This window comes from Corvus brachyrhynchos, unplaced genomic scaffold (genome assembly GCF_000691975.1).
Source record: "Corvus brachyrhynchos isolate BGI_N302 unplaced genomic scaffold, ASM69197v1 scaffold466, whole genome shotgun sequence".
Classification (NCBI taxonomy): Eukaryota; Metazoa; Chordata; class Aves; order Passeriformes; family Corvidae; genus Corvus; species Corvus brachyrhynchos.
The window spans coordinates 985,883-1,008,894 of NW_008238635.1; the positions used below are offsets into that span (position 1 = coordinate 985,883).

Consider the following 23,012-nt stretch of genomic DNA (forward strand, 5'->3'; position numbering starts at 1 on the left):
GGAAACCTCAGGATGTGCGGCCTGCTCCACTCATGCACATCCCTCCAACCAGAATGCAATCACCTCTACAACCAGTTTGCTAAACCTAACCAGAACTTTAAAAAAAGAGCATCTTAATACCAAACCCAGTAACTATGATTACAGTCTTGCTCTAACCTACTGAGCTGGATTAACACTTGGCAATTATACTTAGCTCTGGATGCTGCAAACAAAATCCTGCCCAAGGGCTCTCCCCACGTGGTAGGACATTGCAGCTGAGGATGCTGCAGGAGCTCTCTCTCAGCACACTGCAGGATAACACACGTGTAAGGAGGGGAACGATCTGATTTAGTTGGCTGTCCTAAAGCAGACAGAGACCTCCACTTTGCTCTAGGAAGACTGCAACAGTGGACAAAAAATATTTATTTTGCCCATGACTGGACCCAAAGGGTCCCAGCAGCTTCCAGTCCTAGAAAATCTCATGATTACACCAGCCTTTTATATAGTGTCTTTTATCCTGGGCTCCTGACCGTATCAAATGCTAAATGAAACATGATGTAAGGCATGCAAATAAGCCGAAGAAGAGAGGATTCACATAATAGGAAAATATCATTAAGTGGAAAAGTTTAACTCAGAAGGTCAAAGTCATTCTAACCAGAAGAAAGAGATGCTGCATGGGGCACACTTACATGCCCGAAAGCCTTAAACGGTGCTCAGTGACTGCCAGCCAACAGCAGGGCCTGGAGCTGCAGTGTCATTAATAAGTCCCTGAATTTCTTGGCCTTGAATTCACTGCTGAACTCCAGGGAACAGCTTGCCAGTGGTGTATTGCCTGCCAGCATCCCCACAGCAAGATGCTGCTTCACCACTCCCTGACCCCCTCCCCTTCTGTTAGAAATTATTTTAAATGAGGTACGTGCATCTGAAATAAGCAATGCCAGCTCCCAAACTCCACTGGTAACAGTCCACTGTCAGGTAAGAGCCCTGAAATGAACAGAGGGGTTGTCAAGTTCCCATGTCACCGCCTGGAAATCCTTTAACTGGCTGCTTCCCCCCCATGCTCTCTTGTTGCCCTCAAAGAGCAAAAACCAGCTGGTATCTTAACTCTGTTCCAGGCTGGAGATTTAGGATGACCTTATAGGTCTACACACTTCCTGGTGGAAAACAAGAGGTTAGAAAAAGACAGGAATTCTAGAAAGCATGTTCTTGTTGTTATGGGCAGTGAGCACTTGGGGCTAGCAGCAAAGGGGAGCAGTGGATCGTGCTGCGGCTCTGCTGGACACACTGCCCAGTGCTGGAGCTTGTCCTCCTCTGGCTTCTCAAAGAGGCATCAAAGCTGCATTAAGGTACTTCACTGTCCATCCTGGCTACTGCACAAACCCAGGAGCAGCTCAGTTAATGGCAGAACTTAAAGCCATCAGAGGCTTTTGCAGGTCGAGTGAGCCTTTTCACTGCATGCCAAAGTAATTTCCAGCTAATCCATTACACAGATTTAACCCATCCTGTACTACACCCCCTAACGACTTTATTCTAAAAGCCAGAAAGCATTTTACTTTCTAATGAGCCAGCAAATGAATAAAAAGCATCTCTCTTTGTGTAATGTACTCACAAGCAACTCTCTCGTGGTTGTGATTTTTCAGCACTGCGAGACTGAAGTGAGATCTGGGTAATGTTCTACATCACTGTTTAAGAGCAATTCAATCATCTTTGTTCTGGATTAAGTCTTGCTCCCGATTAAATTTAACAGAGCAATGAATAGGAAATCCATGACTCAGGAAGTAGGCAGATTTTATCTTTAAACCCAATTCACAAGTAAAATCATCTCTCTTACAATAGATAATTCTGCTACTGTTCAAGTTATTTTCACACAGTGGCTATAAAAAATTATCTCTAGATATCTCAAATGGAAATGACTGTTTTTAATGCTCCCTGTCACTTTGAATGCATGCTAAGACTAACAATACTGCATCAAAAAGAAGAGCTCAACAATCAAGAAATCCATTAAGCTACCAATGGCACTAATAGAAAAAAAAGAAGTTGAAAAAGACTCAAGTATATAAAGAAAAGAATTACCTATTGAGATAATAGGAATGAACAAAACCCCTTGTGTTGCACCACAGTACCTCTGATTTTCTAGTATCCTTCAGCTCCATAAATATTAGAATACAAACCCCACCTTTGCTGACAAAGGGCGACGGAAGACAAACACTTTTCTTTTTTTTTTTGCTAATCTGCTTCATCCTCCCTTTGATTTTAGATATTCTTTCTGAAGAGATGCTGCTGTTGACTCATTCCTCAATAGACACCACAGAGCTGGAGCACGTGGCCAGTACTCTCTGCTTTTCTCTGAGTCTGATGGTGCTTAAAACGTTTCAGAGCAGAGATGGGGAGAAATACAGAACAAAATACAGGGGATATAAGAAAATAAAAATAACTGTCCTCTGTCAGGACTACTCAACTTACTTCTTGTCACAGCAAACTTACATGTGCTGTTACAAACAGCAGTAGAAAATCTCCCACATTATCATGTCCTGCCCTACCTACACCATCCAAGGAAGAGATATAGGACTGTATAACGAAATGGCCTCTAAAATAAAAAAAGCCAAACACAGAGCACATACACAGTGTGTGTTTGTGAGGATAAGGAGAGGCAGAGACACTGGCGTTTGGTGTCACAGTCATTACTTCATTAACTTTGATGTGTGATGAGCTAGGCCCAAATTCTGTATTCATGTGTTATCTGAAATCAATACAGAAGCTCCAGCCTGACTGAAAATACATCACAAACCTACCTCAAATTTGTTTGCAAAGGAAAACAGCAGAAACGTCAAAAACCTGTGCAGAAGTAAGTTTTCTTAGCTCCCCATCTCACTCCAGAATGGGTAAGTCATAGGTTCACAATGAATAGCAAAATCCAAAAATTTAGTGGTGGGCTTAAGAGGAGACTGTCCTTGTCCCCGCAGCCATGCTCAGACATCTCTGCTGTTGAGGGAAAACCAAGGAGCACTATGGCAGGAAGAGGAGGGAGGGCTGCAGAGGGTGGCCAGGAGGCATGGAAAGGGTCTGAGTTCACACTCAGGATACGCTGGGAGAGCCGTGGCCAAACTGCATCCCTTCACCCTGAAACAGCACACCTAGCAAACATCTATCTGAAAGGAATCTCCAAAGCAGGAGTTTTCTTAAACAAACTTCTGAGCCTCAGAGTGATTTTTCTTTGCTTGCTTTTGGAAAGCTAAATATACACATTCTGAAGTTTTGAAACAAAGAAAACTCCCAAGCTCCCAATGCTGGCTGCTGCCTGCTGTAACACCAGAGGAAAAGTTTCATAAGCTGCTAACTCCCACTCTACTTCCAATTTCCCAACAATCATGTGGGTTTTTTTCCATGTGTCTCCCAACAATTTACGTTTCTTCTGTTGCATTGTCAAGCAAAGCATGAACCAGGGAAAAACAGAAAGCCAATAGCGAGCTGAATCCCTTTGTATTAAATAAGGACATTTGTATTTCACTTTCAAGTAGTTTTCTCTCTTTTTTTGTTACTTCTGCTGGCCCAAATTTATCTTTTCAAATGCTGTGCAATTTGTGAAGCAAGACATGCAGAGAACTATTAACCTATTTTAATCAAGGATATTTCACTCTAAACAAGTCAAGATATCCCCCAAGCACACACTCCCCAAACTAGAGCAGCTTACTGTTATTTAGGGGTTGGAAGAAACTTAGCCAGAGCAATCTGCTTTGTAGAAGGTCTTTCTTGGAAGAAAAAAGGCAACGAGGTCTCAATTGATCAGCCTAGAAACTAGGAGAAAGAATCATGAGTGCCTGATTAACACGAGGGTTCTTGGCTGGCGATGCCGAGCCTCTGCCAGCGTGGGTAGTGAGGAGGGACGTAGCTTCTCCTCCTCCTCCTGCAGTTAATTTATGTGCTATCTGCAGATTACAGGTAAAAGGAACTTTTTTCTTTCCTTATTTAATGGATCTGAACCAAACTTTCTTCCCAGTATATGCAATATTGCATATAGTATCTCTCATTATTATAAATACTTGGGAAACAATGCTCTGCCTCATCTGCAGCTCCTCAGGCTGCCCCAGCTACACCTCTCTGCTTAACTTAATATTCACTTCAGACATAAAACAGTAAAACTAAGAAATCCAGTACTGCACCAAACAGCTCACTTCTGTCTGGCTTTAGCAACTAGATAAGCATTTTGGAAGTGATTATGACATACAATACCATAAGAGACATTATTATTTAAAGCAGCACTTCCCTCGCAGAATTCCCAACACCTTGTGCGAGGGTGAACTCCCGTCAGCTGCGCAACCCCAAATTTAACAGTGCCATTTCTGTCAAAGAGGCACTCATTACATTACTAAACATAACCTTCCTGTCATACTGGCTTTCTCTTCCCTACAAAAGACTGATTATTATAATCCTGTGTGTAACCTATATAAAACAATTATGCCTCCTAATTACATATCACGTAGTTTCAATTCAGACAGAAGATTGCCTTCAAAGAAGCGACCATTTTCACTCTGTGCACATACCTAGCTCATCAAGCATTACCTAGAATTAGAGCAGAACACCACCAAAAGAAATTTAAATAGGTTAAAAGGATACCAATTGTGTTGCTGTTAGAAAATCAGTCTAAGCAGTTGTTTTTGCAAGCCTTTATTCTTGCTTTATTAACATGCAACGCAATTGGCATTAAGCTGGTCACAAGTTAGTGCATTTCAAAAGGCTTTGGGGCTTTGGTACTGACAACAGAAGGGCAGAGAGCACACAAAAACTTTCAGAATGGATACCCAAAGCCAAGCAGTAACTCTATTAATGCACAGATGTACATAAAGTAAAGCTTTTGCAGAGAAAACCACCTATGCATAAATGCTCCTACTTCCATTTCACCCAGAGGTTAAATTATCTGATCAAAATCTTGTGCTGGAAAGGAAAAAAATCAGTTCATATTTTTTCCACTTCATTTAGACTCTGTAAAAACATTAAATCCTGTCATTAAAATTGCTTAATTAGGAGTGCTAGAGCAAAAGGTTGATGCAGCTCATGAATTGTGACTGCTGAATGGTGGTGGCCTGGCAGGATTTGCCATCAATATTAGCACTGAAGAATGGGGAAAAGAAAAAAGAAAAACACAATATTGTGAGGTTGTTTTGACTTTAATTGAAGCAGTGTCATTTGTTAGAGGGAATGAGGTTATAAACCAAATTCAAACAGCAGTGACAGCAGACCACCATCCTTGTGGGGGAATTCTGCATCTACATGGAAGCTGGCTTCAGAGGCAGTGCCTTCAGCCCAATGCCAACGGCATTTCAAAGCCTGCCTCATGCTAGCTTTGGTCTTGCTGCTCTGAAACCGAAGTCCTCCTTTAGCAGTAAGTGTTGGGACACACAGCTCTACCCCTGCAGCTCCTTTCTTCAGTGAGCCCCTTCATCTGCTTTGCAGCACACTGAATACTGCCCGACGGCTATCGGCTCCCGGCACTCAGACCTCATCTCACTGGCACTTTGTGCCAGCCAGGGACTTCAGCAGATGGCACTTCACACAGAAAAAAGCCAGCATGAGCCTAGCAGTGGAAAGTAAAGCAAAGGCTGCTCATGCAGGAGATGCTCTGACTCAGAGGAAACCAGCTTTAGTCAGAGCTTGAGATCAGGCAATTTTGGCTCAGTACCTACAGAACTTGCCAGGACCCTGCTGTGACCTACTGCTTTCAGGGGCTCTGCTCCAGGACACTACACATCATATACAGTGGGTCCAGGGGAGGCCACAAAGCTGATTAGAGGGGTGGAACACCTCTCCTGTGAGGACAGGTGGGGTTGTTCAGCTTGGAGAAGAGAAGGCTCCAGGAAGACTTTACTGCAGCCTTCCAGCACTCAAAAGGAACCTATAAGAAAGATGGGGACAAACACTTTAGTAGGGCCTGTTGCAACAGGACAAGGGTGAATGGTTTTAAATGGAAAGAGGGTCAATTTAGAACAGATATAATGAAGAAGTTTTTTTCTAATGAGGGTGGTGAGGCACTGGCACAGATAGTTCAGAGATGTGGTGGAAGCCCCATCCCTGGGAGTGTTCAAGGCCAGGTTGGATGGGACTTCGAGCAACCTGCTCTCATGGAAGGTGTTTGTGTTTACTGATGGTCTAAATGTGCCTTCCTACCCGAACTACTCCATGATACTGTGATTGTAAGACCCCCCCAAAAAATACTAGGAATGAGCCTTCCTGCCCAAAGGCTAAGGGCTGTAGGAGGGCAGAGAGAGCACTGCTGCCACCTCTAATTCCCACAGTGGCTGAAATGCCAGAGGCACATTGCTAAGAAAAGGCATGGTAAGAGAGAAGCTTACACTTCATGATAAATAGCTTTCCAGGCATCATGTGAAAACCCCCCAAACCTTACAACAGCCTGATCAATTATTTAATCAGTGGCTTTAGAGCCCAACAGGGTACATATCAGAGTCCAGACCAGGGGGCCCAACAGCAGCACTGCTGAGACTGGGTGGAAAGGGAATACAGTTGTCCAATCATTTAATTCTAAAAGCAAGTGCTCTCTCTGAATACAAACCTGCTCTTTTTTTTCCTCTCCAACCCAGTATGAGTAACACAAATAATTCTCTTTGCAGTTGTGCTGTTTGGGACATAGCTTATGTAAGGGCCCCATGACACATACTGCTGCACCTTGCAACACGATGATTCAGTAGCAAGCTGAGGATGGAGTTGGGAATGAAGTCCAGGTTCCATGTGAATCCCTGACTTCGGTTCATCTGTCATAAAACTGATACTTGAATAAAGAATTGATGGTTACTAAAGCAGATGAGTGCCCACAGGAGAAAAACATCCACTTAGAAGTTTAACAACAGCTACAGAGAGACTTCTTTGCATCCCCAGCTCACTGTGTGTAACACAGCAGTATGATTTGCAATTGCATTGGGATGCTCTTATTTTTTAAAGCTTAGGAAACAGCAAGTGCCTGCTCAGACCTCTGCTTGCACCAGCAATGATCTGCAATCCATTATCTCTACAGCTGCACCACTGGGATCACCTACTGGAACTGTAATGTCAACAGCACTCAGTTATGTTGGCCACTATGTCATTCACTCAGTCTAGAAAGGTGACTCCCATAAGAAGGACCTCAGTTCCATCTACAGCTCGCTCTCTACTCCTCTCGACATTAGAAGAGATGCACTGATGAGCAAATATCATCTGTAAAAGTCTGAAAGAGTAAATACTGTCTTCATTCAGGAAACAGATGGACTTTGACGCTGCAGCCATTTTCTGTGATTATGCAAGGAAAAAAAAAAAAGTGCCTCACCTTGCAGAAGGAGAGAAACTGAGTTTGCAAATGTAAAAGTTAAAACCAACAAAGAAGAAAAACCCGAGCCACCTACATTTCTTAAAGAAGCTATTCTTAAAATAGAAGCTACAATGATATCAGAGTGCTGCAGTACCGCAGGGGACCTGAACTTCCAGAGATGAGCAGAAGTGCCAGACTCAGCCCCCGTGTCCTCCGTGGTGGCACGGGCAGCTGCTCTGCATCTTGGAAAGGAAGAGTTAGCACAGGTACCAGCCACTGCTCCTGTGCCACCCTGAGCCCTGAAACAGCAACATAAATGGTGCAATAGAAGTTTTTGCCCCCAAACACCCTAGGCAGGAGGAGCACAGTGGACTCTCCTGGCTCCCTTCACCCCTGTGGCAGTGGTGTGGTCATGTCCTCACTGGGAGGAAGCTCAGAGGGTACCCTGCAGCCAGGGAGGAGACAGTAAGAAAAGAACATTTACCAGTATTTTTCTTCTTCTGCAGAACTCTCAAAATTAAACACTTCCTCATAAAGTCGGTCATTTGCATAATCACATTATCAAGATGGTCTTTCACATGGATCGAGGTGCCAACAGACTGAGATTTCAATATAATGCACAAACTGTTAAAAAGAACACACTTTGGCTCCAAGGTTTTTGACAGGGAAGAAAATATTGTTAGTCACCTGAGTATTTTTTAATTAATTCTCCTTAGCCACAGAAAAAATAGAGCCCAAAATAGAACATTTGAAGAGATATGGAGTTGAAAGGATATGAGCATGTTCAGCACAAAGGATCATACATACTTACCTTGTGCCATCTTTTATCTGCAAGTAGAAATTATTCTGCATAAGGAATTAGTTTTCAAGCAGCACATAAACCAGTATATACAATGTGTGTTGGCACACATAACTAATATGCTAAAATCTGGGGAGGGGAAATGAAGCACATATGACGTATCTTCTGATGTTCTGAGTTCCATTTGCTTTTAAATTTTAGATTTTCAAATGAGTAAGGGAGCAGTAGACATGAAAAAGGTAGATGGAAGAGAAATCAAATACATTTACTACCTAAGGAAAGCGCAAAATAAAAGTCAAAGAAAACTCTGCGTTTAAAGCATTGCCAATGGCCAGAGAGCAGAGGGCATGTCAAGAGGAGTGGGAAGCCATCACACAGACAGCTGTGAGCCTTGCAGCATGCAGGCTATGGGGATCAGACAGCTTTCACAGGAGGGAGAAAAGCCTTTGGAGACTTTCAGGTGGGGGAGAAAAAAACCCAGTAGAATAAACCCGATCAAAGCCACATCTTGTGTTTTTTAGAAGCTGATTGTTCTCAGCCTTCCACAAACTGCTGTGCATTTCAAGCACAAGAATGAAGACCTCTGTGTTTCCAGCATGGAGCAGTGGTGTGAGACTGCACTGGAGGATAATGTGCAAGGACACAAACTTGGGAGATGCTGCACACAAATGCTACAGGCCAGTCCTGGTCTAGCAAAGAAAGGATGAGTCAGAAAACAGCAGATGCCCTTCCAGAAAATACCTCATGCTGTGACCTGTGGCACAGCTGGTATCAGAGGCAGGCACGGGGCAGCTGGGGTCTGATCACTCCAGGCAGGCACTTATCTCCTAAACTTTAGGTTTCTACCTGGCTATTTCCTGACATCTGAACAGGTAAGTTAAGGATGACGTAAAAATAAAACACCACAGAGTTGTAGCTGGAAGTCAAAATTCTTACCAATTTTGAGACTTTAAAATTTCAGCAGCAAAGAGAAACAATGAAGTATGAAGTGCTACTTGTTCTCCCCCCAAAGTCCCATTGGAATTTGTACTTCAAGCTACAAGAGATATAGTTACAGCTGATACAAGTTACTTAAGAATGACACTGAATTAGCATTTGGTTACTTGGGAATGACAAAGGAGGTTTCATTTTTAATGTTCATAAGTCACCCAAATTAATTAGGGCTTTAAAGTGGCAATGAATCACTTCCTGAAATAATTTGTATTGGCTAAATTAATTCCTGTGGAGGGAGCCAATTTGCTGATTGTAAATTACAAGAGCCCCTGACTAGCTCCTGTGTACACTGTGTACCATTTATAAGGCTACTGGGAAACAAAGGATGGCTACTTTTCATCAGTGAACAAGACTGCAGCCCTATTAAGTGACTAACTTATAGTGCTACAATTACAGGTTTCTATTTAAAGAATCCAAGCCAGACATCATTAAGAAACAAAGCTGAATATTCAAAAGAAAGGAAAAATAAACAGAAGAAAAGCTTGTTTTCTGAAAAGATGCACCAAAAACCTATTTGAAGGGAACATTTCATCCTCTTAGATTAACAAACAGAAGTTCAGACCTGTAGGGCTAATTATGAAGATACTTCCATCATAGGGCAATGCCCAAAGCCAACCTGAAGCATGGAGTTCCAGAGCTGCCTTCTCTCACCCATGGTTAGGTGACTGCTTTGAGAACCCCCCCATCAATTTAAATTACTTTGGAGGAGTGATGAAGTGAGAAAACACATACATGGATTTCTACTCAGGTGGAGGAGATGCTTTCCTACCACTGGCAGCCTTCCTCCCAGGAGACCTCTGCACCCATCCAGTACATCCCACCACCCACCTGCTCTTTGGTTAAAGACTGCAGCACTCTTCTTAATGGATTTCCCTTCTTTACTCCTCCAAAAAGAAAAAAAAAGAAGTGCATTAAGCTTTACCTAAGCTAATTTGCATGGCTTTCTCCTGTTCTTATCTGCATCTCCTCACTGGTATCAAAGCCTCGACATTTCTGCTTGTGAAATCCTTCCCCGGTAACCTGCTTATCAGCAGTAATGAATACTTGTGCAAACAGGTACAAAATTAAATGGCTTCTTCACAGTGATTATGATAGATTGAGCCATGCTTAATCTACATAATCAATTTGCTTCTGTGTTCTGCTGTAATACCTTTTTGCTGTCCTGGGAGCAGGTTCAGCCTTGGTCTCTCTTTCAACAGCTTCTGAGAAGCACTAACTGCCTGGGAAAAGGCAATCTTGAGGTACAATCATTTAACACAGCATGTATGAGGCACATAAACTCTGCAAGAGGGCAGAGCAGGTCCAAATAACAGGTGTCCCCTTTAAGGAAGAGAAAACATCCTGTAGGACACCTAAGGGAAAGCAAAGCACAAACCAATCTCCTCCAGCCATGATCCGCATACCCAGACGTAACTGCGGTGACCTTTCCAAGACAGATGACACCTCTACCCACTTAAATGCAGTGAGCTACTACCACTACTAGAATCTCCTTTCCCTGTGCAAGAGCATCCCTGCATTGAAGAGCATCCCCTGTTTACATGCTACTAAAATAGAAGACTGCTGTTTTCAGTCTCAAGACCGGATCCTTGATTGAAATCAAGCTGGTTAAAATGGGTATATTATAAAATCCTTGACTTGGGAAATTAAAGGATTTGGTCCAGGGAATGTTCTGAAAAGCATCTCCATGTCTAACTCATGTTTATCAAGTCACTTAGGCCAAAAGTACCCTGAAACTTTCTCTTCTTTTAAATATCGATCAACTTTTTGCATAAAACAAGAAGGGAGAAATGGTTTTCCCCACAAACAATAAGTAGGTGCTATTTAGAAAATATCCAACAGCCTATTTACCTTTGTCCAAAACACAGCACTGCAAGAATCAGAGCTTGCTTCATAGTCAGCCTGGTGGGAGGCTTGTTGTTTGCCTGGCTTTTTCCAAAGAGTCTAACTGAACAATTAACCTACAAGCTAGTGCTTATTTCTAAACACTTTTATGAATTGAAAATTGAGTAAACCTGGTTCAAAATGCTAATTAAGCACTTAGGGAGAATAATTTCTCTTCCTTATTATGGCTTTGATATAGGTAAAGAGAAGGAGGTGCTGGACCTTTGAGTTGGAAAGGTGACAGCTCCAGAAAAAAGGTCTCTGCATCTTTGTAAGCAAAGAAAAAGCAATGCAGAAGAGAAAAAATAAAAAGATGGGTTCTGGCAAGGGCTGCTGGCACAGATTGACTTAGGCTCAGGAGGAAGTAAAAGCCTGAATTACATAAAAATAGATTTAAGAAAGAATCAATGACATTTCATCTGAAAGTTTTAGTTAAGTTTTAATTAGGATCTCAGATTTTGCACTTAAGTGCATGAAGTGAAGGAGTACATGTACTCATACTTCCCAAGATAACTGACAGATCTGAAACTTACTCATCTCATCGCAAAAGGTTAATTAAAGAACAATCCTTGAGAACAGCACTGTATAGAAACCGAGAGTCTGCTCCGCTGGGGAGCCCTGGGGAAAGGCTGTGCTGGCATCTCCCACCCCCAGGAACAAACTGAAGATGCTGCCTGGTGACCACAGCATGGAGACGAGCGAGGTGCTTTGAACCAGCCCAGCAAGGAATGGAGAGCAGCGTGCCCACAGCACTCTAAAACTTGCTCACTGTGCTGCCTGTGGATCTGGGGCAGGTTTCCCAGACAGCTGCTGGCCTGGAGCTGCTTCCACACACACAGTCCTTCAGCAGAGAGGTGGGATCACAGCCAGTGGTGAGAGGTACGGGTGGCAATTCTTATAATTAGGAAACTAAGGCAGAGTGACTCAACCCAGGATCAAAATTGTAATTAAGCTGGAAATAGGCTGTGGGTTCCCCGAATCCTGCAGATGCTGACAGCACTACGAGGCACAGGCCTTCTCTGGTTCAGCTAAGCATCAGAAAAAAAAAAAATGTCAGCTTGCAGGGAAGCCTGTATATGCAAAGCTTATTTGAAAAAAATCGTGACAGCTTGAAGAAACATTATCAAAATGGAGAACAGGAGAGTTTCATCATTTGAGTAAGACTTTGTGGACATAACTGACCTTTGGCTGTGCAGTAATTTAATTTCCTAAGAACATGAGCAAAGTCTCAATTAGGTCAGAGAGGACTGCTGCACCAGTAGAAAGGAAGAGGAATGTGCAGCTGGATCAGTGAAAAGATATGGTGCAAGGAAACACTGAGGCCTCTTGGCAGAATAAAGCGAGGCTTGCTTGGTATGTGCCAGTCAGAGGCAAAAACCAGTCTCAGGCAGCTTTTTGCTGCTCTCTTTAAAAGCTAGAGCCAGGTACAGGGGCTGCCACAGGAAAAACAGGCTCATTTAGAAGCAGCCCAGGGGAAAAGCAGATGAATGCTGGAGAAAAAAAAAAAAGACCAGAACAGCATGGATTCTGAATGCTGCTTAATGGAGTGAAGCCTGAACATTATTTGGTGAGATCTTGACGGGCCTGATTTAACTATTACATTTTTGTATAATACTTTTCATCCTGATTATGAAGGATTGCTTGACAGCCCTTGGTGACTGCTTAAAAGTTTCTCAGCCACTTAAGCAGAAGATCTATCAGAGCACATTTATCAGAGAAAAGACTGTTACGGAGTGGATGGCAACAGACATGACCCCAGGATGAGACATCTCTGTTATTGCCTCTAGAAGCAGTGGGCAAGACAATCCAAATACTAAAGTGAAGGCAGTTCAAGGAAGGGCATTTCTGGACACACGGGTTCCCACAGCATGCTTTTATCCAGAAGAAAGACAAATTTCCAAACTTAAAACAGCCACGCTTCACCTGAGACACGTGTATACCAAGCCCTCCTAAATCCCCAGCCAGAAAGAAGCTGGTGATCCTACATCACTGACTCTCATGCTCCCTGTTCAAACCACAATGGCCCACTTCTTACTTTTAAACACAAAGGGCAGTTCCAGACATGTGGGTTTATTTTAGTTTTGGCTCAAAAGTGTCCATCCAAAGTGAATTTGTGTCAGTGACAACTGAATCCCGGTTCTGGGGCAGTGTGTGCACATGCAGAAAGCAGACTGGTAGATGTGTCCCTTCCAAAGTGTTGTCTTTGCGAACACATCATCTCAGGACAGCAATTAGCCAACATTTCAGTTCAGCCACTTTGAAGACTGCATTTAAGATCAACTCCTTTTTGTCCTCTCCCAACAGTTCCATTAAGTATCTGATCTGCAAACCTTGTACATAAAAGAGTTACTTGCTCCATTTTGTTTATGCAAGCTTTTCAAGAACACTCTGAATTCAAAAGCAGCGTTTTGTTCTCCAGAGCAGCCCTGTTCTGAAAGACTCACAAAAGCTGCATCAGGTCTGCCTGACACATTAGCTCACATGCCAGGGATGTGAATTCAGTGTCACTAGAACAGACACTGAGGTGACTGCAGCCTGCACTCACCTCCTTTTCGTATCTACTCATCTAAACACGAAGGCTGTGTTCCAATGAGCAAACCCAGACAGACACAGGAACATTGAGACAAGGCTCCACAACGATCCTTAAAGCAACAACAACCTCACTAATGCACCCAAAAAACCCATCAAGTGCCAGAAAAACAATGCTGCTTCTGGGATTTCAGATGCCGTATAGAGGAATTCTAACACCCAGGCGGAAGAGTTAAGATCACAGCAGTCTCTTCTCCCCCAGCATTTCAGTTACCCTGCAAATCATCAGGGCTCTCACAACGACCTGCAAGTACCCTTAATTTTCCCATGAACAGGGAAATACCAAGTGCAGTCAAACCCTCAGCAAGGCCATTTGGTGAGAAAGCAGGAGGCATTCCTTCTGCATGTGGGCAGAAAGCTTACCCCATCTGGAAGTGCCCTCCAGCACACAGCGCTCACAAACTCATTTGTGTCATCTTCTTTCCGGTCCTTGTCCAGGACACTTTTGACTGTGTCAAACTTGAACGTCAGCAGTGTCTTTGAGAGGCCCTTATAGTATAAGTAAAGGGAATTATTTTCACTTCCTAGAAATAAAAAAAAAAAAAAAAGTAAGTATACAAGATATACAAGATTAGGTTCCGGTAAGACAAACAGAAATAAGGGGTTTTAGCTCTTTCATTGCTTAAGACAAGCCCAGACATTTCCTTGTAGTTATTGTCACACTCATGGGGCCCTGGCAGCTGGAAGTGCTCCACAGCAAACTTCCATCACACTTAATAACAGGACATGGTTTTATTACAAGACAACTGCAGCATGCAGCACACCTGCAAAACTTAGAGGATCCCAAGAACCCTCCACAACCTCCTCAGGGCAGAACATTTTGAGCAAAGCATCTGCACAACCACAGGAATCGCTGCTACATCTAGCCTGCTCAGAGCCACAGCTCAAAAGCAGGTAGCACTATCAAAGTTTTTCCTGCCACAATCAAGTACACCAATTTGGTCTGTGGAGGTTTAAGCAAGAGAGACTAGACTGTACAGGCTTTATTTAGAAACCCATCCCAATTTCTGCCTTGCAAGCTGCCCAGCAATCAGAGAACACATGAGCTAAGGTCCTCCCTTCAGCGCTGGCACAGCTGTCCTGCTCATCCCGCAGCTATCAGCCTGTCACTGCCTTCCCACCTAGAGCTGTGCATTTACAGAGCTTCGACAGTCTGACTTAAGCAGTGAAAGGACAGGAACAGCCAAAGGGGTAGCTAATGAGTTGGTCTTCTAAGGAGCTGTTTGCAAAGCGGGCACTCTTGCTTCACCACGCAGAATGCCACACTAAGTGACAAGTACTGGATCCTCGTGTGGCCCAGGGTACTGGGGATGTATGAGGATGTGCCAATTGTTAATCTTGAAAGACATAAATTGTATCAAGAGCAATGGCATTAGTAGTTGATTTTGATGACAGCAAGCCTGAATCATCATGCACAAAGGACTCCTCTGCAATGGAAGAAAACCATCTACAGACCCCCTTAGGGCTGCTAAGGCCATTCCCTGGAGGGGAAGGAGGGTGGAAATTCAGAAGAATTTTCTATTAAAAAGCCCATGCAGCTGTATTGCACAAGTGCTGCTGTGCTTTGCAGCTGGAGAGGCCCCAGCTGCCAGGAATCCTGTCAGCATGTCGGGGTGGCTGCTCTACTCACCACAGGCAATGTAGTCTCCGTTGGACGCCAGCCCTACGAAGTTCTTCTCGTTGATGTGACCCTTGAAGGAGCGCAAGCAGTGAGGCTTCCCTACATTCCACAGCTTCAGCTGACTGTCTGTTGACCTGAAAACAATACTTAAAGTCACCCTGCTGCCATATGGCAGGAACTCCTCCCTGGCCACCCTGCTCCTCAACACTCCAATGACAAAGGAAATGTAGGAAGCCTTAGTGCACAATAGGAGATTTATCCCACTTTCAATCATATGCAGCTCAGCTTGAGCTCAGAAAGGTAGCACCTTATTTTAAAAGCCTGTCAAAACACATTACACGTTTCAATAAAAACACATTACACATTCGAATAAAAACTTCCCTGAAGTATTACTCTTCCTTTCTGCTATCAATTGCAGAGCCCTCTACTGAACTGTATGGCCTTTGGGCTACCACTGCCTCCTCCAGATCCTCACAGATCTAGGACGCACCAAAGTTATTTATTTTTTAAACCTTTACAGCATGGATAAAATCTGTTCCCTTCTCCATGCCAGCTGCAACTCTCATTCACGTCTTTCCAGGGCTTGGGTAGGAAGCATTCTCCTCACTCCCCAGCAGCCCTGAAGCATGTTCTCCTCCTCCTGCCCAATACCAAGCAGAAGCACAGAAAAACCTATGGGGGCTCAGAGTTGCTGTTAAAATTAAATCTGTTTTTCTCATGTGTAATCGTGACTGCATGGATACAGAACTCAAGCTTCTACTTTTTTTACCTTGTCGGGGAAAGCTAAATATTACTATTCAAGATATACAAAATATGTTGGGATTAATCATAACTGTTGTTTTCCATGGATCCCCCACATGCAAACATACCTGCCTTCAAAATGTTTTTCTGTTTACTGTGAGAAAACGTTTTGCCTTTGGGGTTAGTAATCTCTGCTGCCTGGCAGACCTCAAATAGGAAGAGCCCACATTTCCAGGAGATACAGGATTAATTTCTTCCCCCAAAGCTGAAGGGACATGAACATAATCTCTCACTTCACAGGCATTATTTCCTAGCAATCACAGCTTACATGGCTCTGGTATTCTGGCACTCACTGAGACACACAGCTAGGGAACAAATGGTGATATGGTGGAACTGAAGCCCCATGAAGCCTTTTGAAAGAAAGGGGTAGTGCTGTTCTGATCCCTAAATTTGAAAGGGATTGGGAGCAGGACCTGTCAGCCTCCTGGGCAGGAGGGAGGGGAAGCAGGCAATGCACCCCCACACAGGTCATGTCACCAACCCTGCTGCTCCCTGAATATTTAGAGCTGAAAGGAAAAAACTCAAATCACACAATATTCATCAAATATTACCAATGACATAAGACATCAGCCCTACACCAGTGTCCCATTGACCTAAAAATATAGCACAAAAGAGGAGAGATGCACCTTGTGCTATCCTGCAAAAAACCTTATCTCAGTCCTCAATGACAGCTGGAATGACAAAGGAGCGATAAGGGAGCTGCAGCAAGATTTGTTAGTCAGTATTGTAAGTTAATACGAGGTCATATCACAAAGAAAGTGTGAATTTTATCTGTAATACTGTGACTTAAGCAGGAGTGCATTCCTAACTCCAGGTCGAGATGGGAGGCCCGAAACAGAGCATTCAGCTTCTCTGCCTGGTGCTTGTTCCACATCTGTCCCTGCCCTAGGCTGCTGCTCACTCTCCCTTCCCTTGTCCTTACTCTCAGGGGAACAGCTCAGAGAAGGCAAAAAGGTGTATACTCCTGCTTTTTTTTGGCCCACAAGTACGGGCAGGTGCCTTCTGTGCTATTAGGACAGCTGTATTTTTAAAATGCTGCTTTTAAAAGCTTCAGAGTTGCCTGGAAACTAAACTTTTCTGCAGCCAGGAAGAAGCAGCAAAAGACTAATCCCTGGTCCACAAGCTGTCAGATTCCTATGACAGCTGCTGCTCTTAGCTATCCATCAAGAAGACCTCAGATCCATAGGCACTTAACCTCTGTATTTCACTGGCATACATACTAGGTGTCTTCATTAAAATAAAAACACTTAAGTCTATTACTAATGGGAAATTTTTACTGTTAATGAATTCCCATCAAGCTCTAGCCATGTTTACATTGCTTAGGATAAGCACACCGTGAAAGAAGAAAGCTATCCACCCTGGAACTGCAAGGAGGGAAAAAGGTCATCGATCCTGGTGGTGTTACACTGCTCTTCTGGTTTCATATGCTCTCCAAAAAAACATCCTGGATGTGCTGCTCTGTTAAATCTGTCTCTCTGTAAATCAGCACTGCAATCAATGTGTTGTGCTAAATACCAGGCAGTTCTGAGCACCCCTGAGGTCAAAACCTAACTCTACAAGGCAAAGAAAATCAATGCAATCCATAAAACAGCTTTAGCTAGAAATCTACGGAATCTGAATATATATATAATTTTTTCTTAAATCGGTGCTTGATTTTTGAGAATCACTACTGCTCTTGCCTCTACTCAGTTTGCAAAAGGAAAGACAGGAAAAATAACCTGCTCTGACATTTCTCCCTGTTCACACCTCCCCCTGTTGCTGCCTGTCCAAGTCTGACAGCTCTAACAGCTCTATCGATAACTCCTCTCAGAACTTTGGGAGATGCTTTCTCAGAATGCTGGCCCAAGCAGAACAGGGCCATTCTGTCCTAAAATATCCCATAAGTGATGCTCCACTTGATTATGGCTGTAAAACATTCCCAGCCTTCTCTTGTTCCTGTTAAACACTTCCTCTAACAGAGATTTGGTTCGAAGCATTAAATTTAATTTTCTCTGTGTTCTAGATATGAATTTGCAGCCTTATAGAGTTATAACGTTAATAGAAGTAAGAAGAGAGAAGCTGATTAAATAGAAACAGTACCAGAAGCCACCAGGGAATCCTCCATCATGCAGCTCAGCTCAGAGTAACTCCCTTGCAGCCTGAATACCTTAAAACGCTCTGTTCACTGTGTAAAAACATGGGACAGAACCAAACTGGATCATCACAAGGCAGCAGGCAAACTTCCTGGGACTGGATCTACACCTGTGATCCATCCCTGCTGCCCTCAGGTGTTAGACATGAATGTGTTGAGATCAAAGATCCCCCTGCAGCCCCCCACCTTCTCCATGAGGTAAGAGGGGTTCACCTCTGGTTTACTGAAGAGGCTTGCAGCCAGTCATTCCCAATTTTCACTATGTGACCTGACAGACACATTCATTCCCACGTGATTGAAAACCTACCTAGAAGAGAGGCAGCCACATCTGGCTTTGGGGCAGACACATCTGGCCATGTAACTGAACAGAAGCTGGAGAATATTGTTCCTCAGGGCCTCCACAGCAGATCTTATGGTCTATCCTGGCTGAAAAGCTGCATGCTTATTAGAACCACAAAACACAGCTTCTCTTTGTCTACTTTCTAACCCAAATATAAGGCTAAAAAGTGCCTTCACAGAGCAGATAACAAATTATCAGAGAACAGATCAAACAGTCAGTCCTATTTGAGTTGCTCTCAGGCTGTGGCTAAACCTCCTCTTCAGACCATATACATAGCAGTACCGTTTGATCCCTTCTGTCACTCATTAGCTGCGTTCTGCTGCAGATTATTATCGCCAGGGCTCTGCCAGCAGCTTTCTCTATCACAGAGCTCTGGTCAGAAGCATCCTCAGTGCACACACTGGGAGGAAAGTCCACCTGCAGCTTCCCAAAGTCAGGGCTTGCGGACAGGAGCCACGTCCAGTTGTCTTCATATTCCTCTTGACCATTTTAGCTCCACAAGACAGAGCACAGCCAGGAGACACCAGGAATGAATTTCTAATTTTGACTCAGAGAAAAGCAACGATCTGCTTCCCAAAAGCACAGCAGCCTGTGAGAGCAGCCACCCACGCAGGTGAACGTGCTCACCAGCCCTGAAGAGCACTGCGAAGCGAGGGCTGCGGAGATTTTAGCCTACATAAAAGGCAACACTTACGCAGAGACGATTTCTTCCCCGCTCACAAATTTTGCGTAGGAGACTGCCTTGCGATGCCCTTTGAACACCATGATGGGCTGCTTAGTGTTGCGAAGGTCGTAGTAGTGAACACAGTGATCTGGAGACAGGGAAGAAAAGGGGCGAAACTTCAGCAGTCGGGAAGGACGCACGGGAAAAGAAGCACAGCAAAAATCCTGCCTGCAGCTTCCACTTCTCACTTCAAGCCCCATCTAGGATAAACAGTCTGCGCTACAGCAAGAGTGGTTAGGCAGGCTTCCTAAAACAGCCCCAAAATTCACTCCACAAGGGTCCATGCTCCCTTTCAAAGGGTCAGGAAGGGAAAAAGGTGCATTCACTTGTGTGTGCCTGTACCCGTGTCCTCCTGCCAAGCCCATGTACCCGTAAGACTCATGTTCAAGGCAACAGCTAAAAGTGCTCTCACCTCTTCTGCCTGCCTTCTCACCTCCCTGCCCAGCCACTCCAACTGCTATTTCTAATTCCCAGCATCCTCCTTTCCCTTTCTCAAGCTGTCCCCTCTTGGAAAACTTGAAGAACTCGAGGGTAAAAACTCAATCTCCTACTTAAACTGGATTGTGGAAAAACAGGATTAAATTTGCCATGCTTGCTTCTGGATGGATAACCTTCATACCTCTGTTTTTTGCTTCTCTCCTCTGACTTTATTACTAATCAAGAAAGAATTAGCATTTCTGCTAACGAGGGAACAGACTAAATTCCAGTTCATCTTAAGATTTAATTCACAGATGTGCCCCAGTGCCACAACCATATAAAAGGGGTCACAGCAGAATCAGTGATACATTTTCTTTTCTGCACAACTAAATACCAATTCCCAAGAAAACAGAAAACCAAGAAGAGAAAACCTCATGAGCCCCAAGCCCCAAACACCCTCCCAGCGCTCCTTCCAGCTCAACAAGGTTAATAAACTGCTCCCCTCCCAACTTTCAGCATTTAATGTTGAATTTCATTTAATTACCCCTTGCAGAATATTCTGGAAGTGCAGGGAGGGACGGCCACACACATGGAAACCAAGCTGGACATCTCTCTCACCGAGCAACTTGTGATACCCAGACATCAGCTGAAAACTGCTCTGACCCTCCTCCCACTGAAATAACATCCCACTGGTGGAAGTTCATCACAAAGATTACACAGAAATGAACTTAAATGCCAATAGCTACAGCTATTGTTGTATTTACACAGCATTTCAAAGCTGGGTGTTGTCTTCTGTACAGCTGAGAGACCCGCTGCCTCAAAACCCCAGGTGGTTTGAGAGATAACCAGGGTTACATCAATCAAGCTACTGCAACCACCATCGGACCAGCAAGGGGAGCTCCTCCCCCAGATTAAGGAGCTAATTGGTGGCCATGGCAGGATGGGGCAGGAGCTGTGTCAGAAGTACCTTCAATCAAACAAGGCAAGCCACCTTCCCCTCTCACCGCCCCCAGCACTTTACTCTCTGCAGATGACCGGCTCACAGGCCTCTCTGGGTGAGGATTTCTGGCCCTCTTCCTCCTCAAGGTGTAAAAGCAGATACTCCAAGCAACCACACCAAGTTTTCTCCACCACTTACTCTGCCAAATTACTCTGTTGTGTTGAAACCCAGCAGCTATTGCATCCTTTACCATCAGCACTGAAGCTGCTGTGCCCCAAGCAGTCTTTTAAAGAGCTCCTGTGCCTTTCACCTCTGAAATATTAAACCTCCAAATAACCAAAATCCCACTGTGCTCCTACCATTTGGGTATTTTAATTAGCTGTAGAACAACATGATGTTGCAACAGGCTTATTGAATAATGGGATAATTTTCTAAGGGACTTTGAATTAAGCATTAACACTCCAGCAAGATTTGGGCATCTTGGTCTCTTCTACTCTGAAAGCTGGAGCCAAGAAACTCCACAGTTTTTCCATCTATAGAGCAGACCTGTGGGAGCTATGAAACAGTTAACTGGCAATTACTATTTTAATGAGCAGAATGATTCTAGCAGGGCTTTTTATTAGGAATCAGTTAGTGGATAAGCCTTTCAAGTCTATTTTTGCATACAGTTTCAACGCTGGCCCATCATTAGGGCACCTTTTTGAGCACCAGATTTTATCCTTCAGAAAGAGGCAGGGAAAGGGCTACCTGCAGATGTCTGCATGTGAGCAGCTGGAGCAATGCAGAGAGGAGAGAGCCATAGCAGGGCAGACAAGTCTATTTGCAGAGCAGAGCCACGAAGTTGCATTCACCTTCCAAATATCCCAGTAAACAGCTCAGAGCCTGCCAGCATCTGGCCCCAGCACGGCTGTGCCTCTCGGCATCGGCAGGGCAATCAATCACTGTCTGCTCTCATCACAACGGGGCTGAGGGAACCAGCAAGGCCACTGGGCTCTAAAATTAGCCACTTAATTATTAATTGATTATTTCAGCAGACGAAGTGTTGGTGCCCAACTGAGTTTTAGCTTTTTGTTTGTTTTTGTGTTTTGGTTTTTTTTTTAATTCCATTGAAGCAGCTATTTTTAAGTAGCTGTATGAAGATGAATGCTCACTGCATTCATTAAAATCTGAACAGGTGGTCATGTTTTACAATTAAAAGAGATACTCTCTCTTGTAGGCCATATGGACTTTGCAAAAAACATGATAAAAATGCCATCTGCTGAGGAAGCAGAGAGCCCCAAAGTGAAGTTAAATGGGAAAAATACAACTCCCAGGTACCCCAGCAGAAGCCTTGCCTGGTGGACTTTGATGAGGCTGAATTGTCTGGGATGGGCAGCATCCCTGGCACACCAGCAGGTCTGAGGGGAGGTGGCAGGTTGCTCCAGGAGGCTCAGAAAACGAGTTTTTCCCAAGAGGCAGCTGAAGGTAATGGAAATGGAGTGGGCAATGAGGGGAATCAAACACTTCCTCAACTCCACCTTTAAGCTCACCCAGCATCCCAGCGCTGGCTCCTGCCCTCGGCATCCCTGGCAGACCAGGGAGCATGCTCCACTACTAACCAGCAACACCAGGGGTATTTGCTTCTTGTTTGCTCCTCAAAATGAACATTAATATCATAATTCAGCCAGTTTCCACCCCAACTAGAAAACTCACTTAGAATAAGTTCATCTCAGAATTGACATTTACAGAGTTAAAGCCTCCCGCCCACCCAACCCTTGGGCAGCAACAGCTCCCTGCTTTACCTTTTCTTCTGCATTCAGGCTTAATTTAAATATTTATGAAATAATGGGAAAGAACATCTATATATTTCATAACAAATTAAACACTCCAGAACAATTGTCATCTAGTTCAATGTCACTGCAGAAGCTGAGCACGACAGAAATCCGCTGCTACGTTTTCTGAATTCAAATGTTTGCTGGGAAGTCATTTTATTTTTTATACATTTGTTTTTAAGTGGTCTCAGAAGGCAAAAAGGGCAGCTAAGCTCTGCCATTGCTGCTGAGAGGTCCCTGACCACAAGCCTGAGTTTTTAAACAGTGCTTTTCCATTACGCTCAGCTTACTTTCCCTTAAGACACTGCTGCTTTCACCTTTGAGCCATCTAGTGACAACTCATCAAGAATTCAGACTTCTCCAAACTTCTGAGAGATCTTGCCACCTCTTCAGTAAATACAACCCGTGTCAGCAAAGGATGGCATCCCTCACTGCTCAGCTGCTCATAAATTCACAAGACTCCAGCTGGCAGCCAAAGGGCGAAAGAGGAGGATGGGTTTGTGCTGAACAAGGTGAAGGGATCAGCACCTCCTCAGTCTCAATTCTTGGATTCAGCTTGGTTGCAGGGGTGGGGATGCAGTAAATGAACTCATGATGTGGTTACCACAGCCATAGGAAATCAGGTTTAAGAACTTCTAAAATAAGAGAATTGGGAATTGCTAATGGAGCCAGCAGCATCTTAGGTAATCTCC

At 44.0% G+C, this 23,012-nt stretch overlaps 1 protein-coding gene across 2 annotated transcripts in view; it reads right to left on the reverse strand.

The window, feature by feature from the left end:
• The window catches only part of RFWD2 (ring finger and WD repeat domain 2), a 125,090-nt gene that overhangs the window by 19,354 nt on the left and 82,724 nt on the right, over positions 1-23,012 (reverse strand). For both annotated transcript variants that reach the window (XM_017737437.1, XM_017737438.1), the window contains exons 15-17: positions 19,123-19,240; positions 15,166-15,290; positions 13,899-14,059 (exon numbers count right to left, since the gene is read on the reverse strand). In XM_017737437.1, coding sequence (XP_017592926.1) covers positions 13,899-14,059; positions 15,166-15,290; positions 19,123-19,240 — 404 coding nt within the window. The remainder of the gene's footprint in view (positions 1-13,898; positions 14,060-15,165; positions 15,291-19,122; positions 19,241-23,012) is intronic.